Source organism: Lutjanus erythropterus, chromosome 7 (genome assembly GCF_056507025.1).
Source record: "Lutjanus erythropterus isolate fLutEry1 chromosome 7, fLutEry1.hap2, whole genome shotgun sequence".
In the NCBI taxonomy this organism is placed as follows: domain Eukaryota; kingdom Metazoa; phylum Chordata; class Actinopteri; order Lutjaniformes; family Lutjanidae; genus Lutjanus; species Lutjanus erythropterus.
The window spans coordinates 27,877,156-27,888,007 of NC_139323.1; the positions used below are offsets into that span (position 1 = coordinate 27,877,156).

At 38.9% G+C, this 10,852-nt stretch overlaps 1 protein-coding gene across 1 annotated transcript; it reads right to left on the reverse strand.

The window, feature by feature from the left end:
- Positions 1-4,163: 4,163 nt before the first annotated feature.
- On the reverse strand, positions 4,164-9,418 carry use1 (unconventional SNARE in the ER 1 homolog (S. cerevisiae)). The gene is made up of 8 exons (XM_084723436.1): positions 9,285-9,418; positions 7,505-7,554; positions 7,114-7,192; positions 6,747-6,899; positions 6,409-6,424; positions 6,235-6,265; positions 5,818-5,980; positions 4,164-4,837 (listed from the first exon to the last, which is right to left on the reverse strand). The coding sequence occupies exons 1-8, from the start codon at positions 9,381-9,383 to the stop codon at positions 4,655-4,657; spliced, it is 774 nt and encodes a 257-aa protein (XP_084579562.1). The 5' UTR covers positions 9,384-9,418; the 3' UTR covers positions 4,164-4,654.
- Positions 9,419-10,852: the final 1,434 nt, after the last annotated feature.

Here is a 10,852-nt window from a genome sequence, read left to right on the forward strand (position 1 = left end):
TCAGTCTATATCAGCAGCATTCAAACATTGACATCAACATGTCGCAGCAAGTCAACGTATGTTACGAGGATAAGAGCAGCAGACGACCCAAAAAACATTTGCAGTCTAGTGAAGTTTTACAGGGACTGACTCATGTCTCGTTTGCTAGTGTCAGCGTTTAGCAGCCTGATAGCAGAAGGAATGAAAGAGTTTGAGTAGCGGTTTGTTCTTCTAAGGGGCATGAGGGCATTAAGGAGAATTTGCTTGAGAGAAAATGGGCAGATTGGCTAATGATTCCTCTTGCTTTCTGGACCACACGTTTTTTTTTTTCCAGAGGGAGCACAAGTCTTTTTTTTTTCTGGCCTCCAATGATCTTGGAAAAGACTTGCTGTGAAGATTATTCTTCCCAGACGATCCATTGAAACAGCATATAAAAGAAACATTTAGAAGTCTTTCAATAAAGAATTGCTAGAAGTTACATAGAAAGTGATCAGAAACATTAAGAGAGTTGAGCTTTGGTGTCAAGTGGATCCTTTGTTGTCCTTTGACTCTGTGTTTGCATTAAACTTAAGGTGAGAGTCAAAATATGTTCCTAGATATTTTGTATATATCTTCAATGTGGACTTCCTTGCTATCTGTAATGCTAGCTTTTGCTGTGCTGCTGGTTTTCCAAAATTTGATGATTCATTCCTTAGTTTTTGTCACATTAAGGTCGAGGAAGTTATCATCGCACTGCTCCACAAAGGCAGGTCAGGCACAGCTGTGATCTGATTCTGGGCCGGGCAGGGTCATCAGAAAAACTATACAAGGTAACTGCATTCTTGAAAAGTCCTGCGACGGTCTGTATATGTGACAAAAAGCAGGATTCACAAAAACCTGCAGGATTCTTTCTTCAATTTAGTGTCATCATACCTGTACCTATTAACCTGCATTTCTTATGACTGTGGGAAAAAGCTGGAGTACCCAGAGAGAGACACACTGCCCTCTGCCTATATTTCCTCATTTTTTATTCTCATTGTTTTGCTGTGCTCTGGGCGTTTCGCCAACCCAAAATGTTTGTATTTGATGTCCTGATGTGTTTAGGAACAGCTTGGAGCTCAGACAAAGTCTACCGACACTTATATATAGTTATAGTTCTATAGTTGTTTGATACCGTTGGATTATTATTATTGATGCATTACTGTGTAGCGAGGGACAGTCCACCCCAAAATCAGGATTACATATTTTTTCTCTACCTTTAAATGGTATTTATCCATCCAAAAAGAACTTTTCTTTTCTCAGCAGCAATGTTTTTGTCAAGGAATCATGATCCAGTTACTCACAGACCCTGTTGTGGGCAGTTTCATCTACTTTTTTTCCACCATAAAAAGCCATCTACACATCTCTCTGGTCAAAGTTTTTGATCTCTTAAATATTGTGTGAAAAAATACATGTAAAATGATTAAACTACTCAAGTGCCATTGTGTCTCAAATTGTACATAAGTGCAATACTTAAGGAAATCTATACAATAATTATTTTCTTTTGCTGCAACTTATAAACCCCTCACAAAGGATGGCTTTTTACACGATGGTACTGAATTGATTCAGCTAAATTTACAACTTTTTTTTTTTTAGCACAGGGGATTGAACACTATTTTCAGAGTGTCCCTGTGGGAAAAGAGTGCAGGAAGGAATTCATTCAGGTTTCCTGGGTCAGAGGTTAAAAGTGCCATTAATGAGCGCCTCACATCCGAGGGCCTCTGCTGAATATAGGACCTGAACACAGGCCAGACTCTGGAGTCTGAGTAGGAAACTAAAGAGAAACGGTCTCTTTCAGCTGATGGGATAATACAACCATAATGAACATGAGAAACCACACCGCTGATGAAGTCATGCACTGCAGCCTCAGAGCAGCAGATCACACAGCCGGAGCATTAGCGAAAGCCTGAGAATGGAGGCGCAAACAGCTGTGATTAAACTGAGGGATGACGATCCTCCGCAGTGACACAACCTCATTTGGTCTCTTGGTGGCCTGCATACCTCGGCTTCCAGCAGGCAAAATACCCCCCAGGGATCCTAAAATACACGGCGAGCTAGGCCTCGGCCCAGCCAGCCGGAGAGCCGTGAGGTGGGGCAGCAGCCAGGCGGAGGGGGAGAGGAAGAAGAAGAAGACTAAGAGAGGAAGGGCCAGGGGGCAGAGCTGCAAGCCTGGACACGCTGCTGAGCTCCACGGGCCTCGGATGACAGTGAGACTGACAACACAGCAGGAATGTTAACCTGTTTGAAGCGTTCTCACTGCATCTGCTGGCAGGAAAACGCAGTTTCAGAGCAGCAGTGGAGTCTAAATGAATTAGGAACAAAAGCAGACAGATCACCCAGAGTCACATATGGTCGCTGTGTGCTTTTTCTGTGGCCAACTGCCTTTATTTAGCCATACTTCAATCCTCGGATCACTTCTAAATGAGTAGTGGGGTTAATTTAGGATTCCTGGCTTGATCAGGCCATCAGGGTCATGGAGGTCGTTATCTGGTCACATCTGAAGGATTTCACTGACACACACTGGCCACATCAAGTCATTGCATCGTCAGTCGTTTTTCATAACGACAGAGGGCGCTATTTGGTCTTTAAAAGATCGTACACAACTCTCACCACACACATACAGTACTCACAATAATGATGCCAAAAGCAATTTAAGGAGACGGCTGTAATTTAGCATCTTCAACACACACAAGTGCTGCTCTAAATGATATGAATGTTTCTGTGGGGTTACAGTCATTTAATGGGAACAAAATCTCACTTCATCAACATCAGCAGCCTCATCATCACCAACATGACAAATACCATCACCCTGAATCAACAACCGAAACATATAGACTCATAAACAATAAACAGGACTGAAGACATATGATGAACAGTGAACTAAAAAAAAAAAAAAAACATCTAACAGCTGGACATCTCTGCACGCTGAATGTTTCCAAAACTCAACCAGAAGATGAAAAATCAAACTGATGCTTGAAAACTGTTTTGTAATTTGTAATAATGTTTAATTTTAGCAAGATAACTGTCAGCACTTTACTTCAGCTGTTATTTAACATTTATAAGCACTTTGCAAACATCTAATAATGACATACTTTAAAGTAGTCCAGGGTTTGAAATATAGGTGTTGCAATATTGACAATAACTGATTTTTAAAAAATGAAATATTGATATATGTTAATGTTACGTATATGATAATATTGTTAGTCCTCGTGGGTCTTTTGTTTATCAGTTCACCTGGTTGCCTTTTCACTATTAAGTGAAATTCTACTTTTTTTATGCTTTTGTACAGTTATGGTTACAGACTCTCTCCACCTTCCTACACTTGCGTTTTGATACTAATCATTCGCCAAAAGCGACAAAATGCACAAAAAACAAACTTAAAGAACAATTTGACTAATTTATTTTTTTTTTTTTTTGTAGAACGTTATAGTGCCACAAGTAGATTCTGCCGTGCCATTTAGTTTAACATACTACAAAAACAGTACTCATAACCAGCTAACTTCAATATGTCGAATCTACTGAATATCTACTGAGTTTGCTAAGTCTACTCAAACTGCTAACACGATCCTGACATAAAACCAGAAACACAAAAGGAAGACGATGAAAGAAACAAAATATGATCAAAAGTTTAGTAGTGAATGGAAGCAGGAGTTTAAGTGTTTACAGTCTGACACATCTAAGGATGTAATGTAATGTGCTGTGTGCCACTAGTGTCCTAAACACAAGTGTCACAGTTAAGAAAGGCTATGCCGAGTTATTGTTAAATTGTATTAAATTGCCTTTTCTGTGTTGTTTTTTACACAAGTGTAGATTTTGGCTACCAAAAATGCACTTTGGCCACCAAATTTAGGGGTTTGGTGGTCTGTGTAGCCAGCTCTTAAAAATATTAGCATCTATACCTGTAGTTGTACTCAGATTTCAGTGTTTATTAATGTATTTTTCAACTGTAACTCCACCTGTCGGCACGTACAAGTGGAGCATGGTGTATAATTATAATTGAAAAATTCTGTACACTTGTTAAATGTCATTATATTGCATTAAAACCATTTATTACACATGTATTTAGTGCTTATAAATGCTAAATAGAGGCAGTTTGCTCATCCAAAGCTATTTTATACCTCAGAAGTTTTAGACTCAGCATTCAATTAATTCAATATAGTGCTGAAACTGTAAATAGCAGATGACAGTGGACGGTTCATTAACTCTCGTCAGATGTCTGCATGATGAAAATAAAATTCTACAAAAGATGATTTTGATTTGAGTCCCACTATGTGAGACAGCACACACATGTACTGACTGGCTCACAGCCTACCTGATGAGGGATTAAAATAATTAAGGCTCAGTCCCCGCTGTCTGTCTGGTATTAAGACTATATGTTGCCGCTCTAACAGGCCCTCCAACAAGAGGCTCTTCACCTCCACTAAATCTTCTGTTCTGTTTAAAAAAAGGAATACTGATGCTTCAAACCACATTTTGAACGTTCAGTTTCAAAAGTGCAAATGTTTCAGTTCATCAAACTGAGTCGTTTTGGTTCTGACCACTACTGATCTGATCACACATACAGACATGCTGTATAGATCTATGAGGCCTATGTCGTTACTGCTCTGTAAACACAGGAGGATGTAGGACTAAAGAGTTCAGGATTTTAAGACGCTCATCATCGGAGTCTGGGGAAGATTCTGATGAAGAGGATCATGCTGATGAAGGTGAAGGACACCAGGATGAGCATCAGCCACAGCAGCCAGTTGACGGACTTCTTGGTGTGCTGCTCCAACCGCTCCGACTCCGTCTTGAGCTTCTCGAAGTTCAGGTCTGCCTGACGCATCGACTGGCTCAGAGTCTGGAGGGGCAGGGACACACAACCACTGAGCTAACATCGAGATAAATATCAGTCGGACTAGTACAGCTTTAAAGAGCCAAATTCAAGAACTTTCTAGGTACCAAACGCAAAAATTTCCACACTCTCGAAGCCTTTTCATCATATTTAAATTGTGATGCTGGGCAGAATGGAAAAAATGGAAAAACACCCCCTTTTCTTTTCTCCCACGTCAGTGAATGTAGCTCTACTGTGTGTGTCTGTTGTGAGACGCCAGGAGACAATGACCAAATATGACAACGGGATTGTTTCATTTCAAATATTAAAAATTTTTTGGTTTACATGAGTGATGATGTAAATGAAACACCAGAATATATTGAAAATAAAGCATTTTTAAGCACAAATTCAAAACATATTCCTAACCTTTAAAACATGACAGTTTAAATTAAGCATTTTCCAAATGTCCAGGACTTTGTACGAATCCTGACTACTGGACTAGTTTTTATGTAGAGGGTTTGGAGGTTGGTAGTAAGTGTTACTTGTCTTATATCGCCCTCTTGTGGACAGAATTTGGAGAGACAAGGGGCATCAGGAGCAGAAACTGTTTAGGCAACGGAAACATTAAAAAACAGAAACTGTGTGAACTGCTCAAAGACGCCGCCTCAGAGCTCGCCGATGCTTCGCCTGAAAGACGTAAAGCAAGTTTAATAACTGGTCATGTCAGGAGAGACAGAACTGCACAGGAGCAGCAGCTAGAAAAGCCCAAATAAAGAAAAAAAAGATAAGCAAAAAGTAGTTATAAAGTAGTTATAATGCAATAATCTAAGGTCACTTCTCATGTTTTTGTGAAAAAAGCATTGTTAGGAGAGCAGACAGACTGAGATTCCTCCTGGTGAAAGATCTTGTAACGAGTGACGCCAACCTCAAGATGTCCAATTGCAAGACAGAAAGTGTCACAGTGTGAACAGCACTGTGAAAGTCATGCAGTGTGACCGAGCCGTTACCTGGTTGTCCTGTTTGATGATGTTCTGCGCTGCCAGAGTGTTGTTCTTCAGATTTCGGGCCAGGTTGAGCATGTCTTCAGCGAGCTTCTCCTGCAGGTTGTGGTGGTGCTGCAGGACGGCTTCCAGCTCTGCAGCTGACTGACGCTCATCCAGTGGAAGACCTCTGCACAAGGCAGGACAGCCTGATTAACATTTTTATTTTACCGCAGGCGCAGAGCGCTGGCTCTTATCCAAAAGAAGCATTTAGCAGTGAGGAGTGACACCTCAATGATCGTGATAATGATGATACACAGATAAAGAAGATGAAGTCTGAGCTTCTTAGAAGCATCACTGGTTGTTACAGTCTCATATATAAATAAATACAGTATAATGGACATTAGTTCTTTGATAATAATAGAATAATATGCACAGCTTTACCTTCTGTTCCGCAAGTCTGTTTCCGACATGCCTACAGAGAGGAAAAGAGAAAATCACCATCCCAAAATATCACTCTCGTTCACAAGACTAGCATATTTAAATATCAGGTACCACTTTTCACTCCAGACACTAAAGTCAAGATGCTTTTGAATTCCACAATTTTTTTTTTTTTACCTTTGCCTGACAGCTTCTGTGAAGACAAAAGAAGAACATGTATTTATTAGCATTTTTTTAATGAAATGAAATCTTAAAGGTACTGTATATTATTTGGAGGACCTGCAGTTAGATATGGAAACACATTATAACCAATTAACTATCCTCAAAACTGATAACATTAGTTGTAAGATAGAATTACAGTCTAACATAGGGGGTAAAAGTTTTAAATGGTAAACTAAATGTAAATGGACTATTAGCAGGAGGTGGATTCAATGCACGTCCTCCATCAGCTTGTGTTTCTACAGTGTGGTGATTCTTCGTCACATACTGACTCAGCAGTGTACGTCTCATCCTACCGTGCCGAGCAACTCATCCCTCATCTCTCCTGTACACCGGGCCTTTGTCTGCATGTGGACAGTTTTAGTGGCAGGCATCCTCTCGTTGGCAATTGTTGGTGTTCGCCCGGGGGCGAGGAACTGATTAGCTAGAGCTTTTTCTGTTGGTGAAGACTGCGAAGGAGAACAAGGGAGGCATGAGATCAAACAACTGTAAGGAAAAACTCAAGGGACTGATCAGAGAAATGACTGTTTCATGTTTTTAGGATGTACAGTTCAGATAACAAAGTTATCATAAATATACAGTGACAATAATATATCTAGTACTTTTTTAGAAAAATGTCAGTAATCTTGAAAGTGATGAATTTGAAAAAATAGTACCACTGACCAGTTTCTCTGCCTCTAGAAGTCCTTTCAGAAAATCTACTTTTCTTGTGTATTCAGTCAGGACCTCTGGTGTGGGTTTGCTGAAAGAGACACAAGTTGTTTTTCAACAGTTTCAGGAAAACTATCTATAAATGAACTAACATGGCCGAGCATGATGATGGTGCTAACAATGATAGAGATGCTACAGTATGTTCAAAAACATTCGAAAAATGGTTAAGATAAGGTGGTACTGCTGCTACCAACACTTGCACCAGAAGGATGAGTTGTTTTCAAGTGTTGAAAGTTACTTTCACAGTAAGTACACAGTACATTTACATACAGGAACCTGACTGTTACAAATAATAAATATTAATAAAAGCATTAAAATACATTAGAGTTAAGCGCAATGTTACCTTGGACTTTTCCTCAGAGCGACCAACATTTCCTCCAGGGCACCAACATACTACAGAAGACATTTTTTGGATGATTATATAGTTTGAAACAGACATGAAGTTGAAGGATGCCAAGCTGTGCATGCTCTGCTTCGTATTAAAAAGCCATGACAAAGCAGCGCTGAAGACCTAAGACCAGTGCTCTTGTTAAAAACATTAACAATGAAATAATTTTACTGTGTAACCTAGAAATTCAGCTGGTTCAGCGTTCAACTTTTCTTTTGTTCAACTGCCTTGACAGGCAGGTGGGTCAGAAATCTACTTGACTAAAGTCAATTTTTGCTTTTCCACATTGTAAATTGTTTATCTATAAGCAGTTATGACAGAACAACAAAAACTAAAGTTAACTTCAAGTTTAATCTTTATTGATGTAAATAAAACAGAACAAAACAGTGCCTAAAAAAATAATGTATATTAACAATCTAACCTCATTCTCCCCTGAAACTGACTTCTTAACTCAGTGCGAGTGAGTGAAAGTGCAGAATACAGGAGATGCATCTTCAGACCTAATGAAACCATACAAATAAAAATCTTAGTTACACTCCACATGCTCGCTGGTCTGCTGACAGCTGGCCCCTCAATGATTATGCTTTCATCATCAGCTCAAGAAAAAAAAACCAATGTATTTAATTCTTTTTACCACTTGCCTGATAGGGCAACTGAGTTGCTAGATTTATGAGCACAATGGGGCATTTTACTTGCCCTGGGCTACCAAGCAATCCAGCAATCACTTGTTTGGCTCTGTGGTTATTGTGATGAATCCCACAGTGGCATATACCATAACATATCAGGGAAAACAGCAGGTTAACACTGACAGAGGATGTTAATTCACACCACCTCTGATCCAGTGACCAGGACAAGGCTTTCATCATCTAGAAAAAATATACTAAGAAACTGTGTATAATCACCACTTATGGATGTGCCAACGCCATCATTACAAGGCAAACATATCAAATTATATTCCTGCAATAAATTCTACTTCAATGAAGATTATGAAGCTCAGTTTTTCTTCAAACTGGTTAAAGTTAATGTGATGAATCACCATTATGGTTTTTCTAGAGGTTGTAGTTCATGCGATTCTCATATTTAGTCTACTCTGGTATAAATGTGGTGGACAAAAGAAACACCTCTTGTAAGAACAACATGACAAGCTACAACCTCCCAAATTACCACAAAGTTAAACACCTTTCTAAAACAGTCTCACTAAAAATTGAACATTATCACCTTGATTTACTGCAAGACTGAAGTTTAGGCTGCATTTGTCTAAGATAAGTGTATCCAATAACCTGGAGACTGAGTGTCTATAGACTCCAGTGTACCGAGTCTAACCTTTATCTTTTATATGAACGCTTATTATATTTGGACGAATTATAGTATAGCTACATTTTTACATATTTATTATAGGATTTCTGGGTGATTTCAATGTGGTCTGTAGTTAAATGTTGTGTGTATTATCAACGTTTCGTACAGTAAGCTAACTTAGCGAGGTTAGCAAACGATCTATAAGTCCACTGCACCCCAGTTAAATATTTTTAATGAGTCGGAGAGGAAAATACCAGTGAAAGGCAGCAGCTGAGTAAATCCTGTCACTGGTTTCAGTGGTGACGACGTGGCTAACAGACAGAGCGGCTCTCAGCTGCAGCAGCTAACAACAACAACAGTCATGCTAACTTTAGCTCATGAAGGTCAGAGAAAAACAGCCCTGAACGATAAAATTCACTCCACGTTTATCTCGTCTTACCTTTTCTAACCTCCATTCAGTTTCTCCTCGTTTCTCCGACGCTATAGACTCGCAGCGAGACAATAATCTGATGAAATTAATTTCTAATCTAGAAGCCATGTTTGAAGCTGACACACCGTCGCAGTAGTATGACGTCAGGCGGCTCAAAGCGGACGTGGGTGGAGCATCATGGGAGGTTGTCATTAATAATTGAATAAATTGAAGAAAGAACTGCGTACATTTGACTTGTTATTTTGTTTTTGTTTCCTCATTTATCTGATTTTTCCTTTCAAGCAGAAGATGCGGAAACAAATACAGAAAAGCAATGGTTAATACTGAAAAACAAATAAACGAAGATTTCACTCGTTCTTTTTGTTTTTTAGTTTGCCAGACTGAATTTAATAATTGAATGAACTGATGATACACGGACCTAAAGACTACATTTTATTTATTTATTTATTTATTTATTGCTCATCTGATTGAGAAATGTCCTAAATAATAGCAGTCTAACTAACAGGCTAAAAAAAACCCAACCTGATATAAAACTGACATTGAAGACGTTATGGATGGCAATTGCCGTAAAACGTCAAAAACAAAAAACAAACAAACAAACAAAAAAAACACTCATGAGATTTATGCCTTCCTCTGATGTCTTATTTGGGTCCATTTTTGTTTATTTTTCACCTCTGGCTCCAAGACTGTTTGTGGACCCCACTATCAGGGTCCATGGGAACAAGGAAAATAATGGATAATATTAAGTTAATGTGACAAAATACTGTAACCACACCTCACAGTCTTCGTCAGCAAATGCAGTATGGAATAATTAGGGCTGGGCAATATGGACAAAATCACATACCACAATATTTATGACCAAATACATTGATATTGTACCAATATTGTAAGGATGACTATTTGTACTTTCACAAAAAAGTTTTTTTCTTTTTCTTTTTTGATAAATTATCATCAGTAATGTGGATATAATGACGAAGTCAGTAAAGCGAAACAATTCAACAGCTAGAACATTTATTCACCAACACACTGCAAGTTGTATATCTGGATATCTCATATATACTGTATACTGTACGCACCTTACTTCCTGTTTTATGTACACTAATAGATATTTCTTTAATCGCTTTATTTCCTTTGGAGGTAATAATTGTACTAAATAAAAGGCCTAGCTATATCCCCTGCACACCAGATGAGTTCACAGAAAAACACCTGCATGTGGGGCCTTTAAAGGGGCAGTTCACCACAAAAACAAAAATGCATATTTTTCATTTTACCTGTAGTGATGTTTATCCACCCACACTGTTTTGGTCTGAGCTGCTGAGTTTTGGAGATATCGGCTGTAGAGATGTCTATCTTGATGTCTAGTCCTGTGGTGCTCAGTATCCAAAACATGGCCCAGTTGCCCAAAATAACCCTGACCTTGTTGTGAGCAGTTTCATGCAGGAACTACTTTCTTTTTGCAGTAGAATCTACCGTTCCTTCATGAAACTGCTCACAAGTCTGTGGATTATCTTGAGAAACTGAGTCATAATTTTTGGATCATATTTCAAACACATATTCTGAGGTGAACTGTCCCTTTA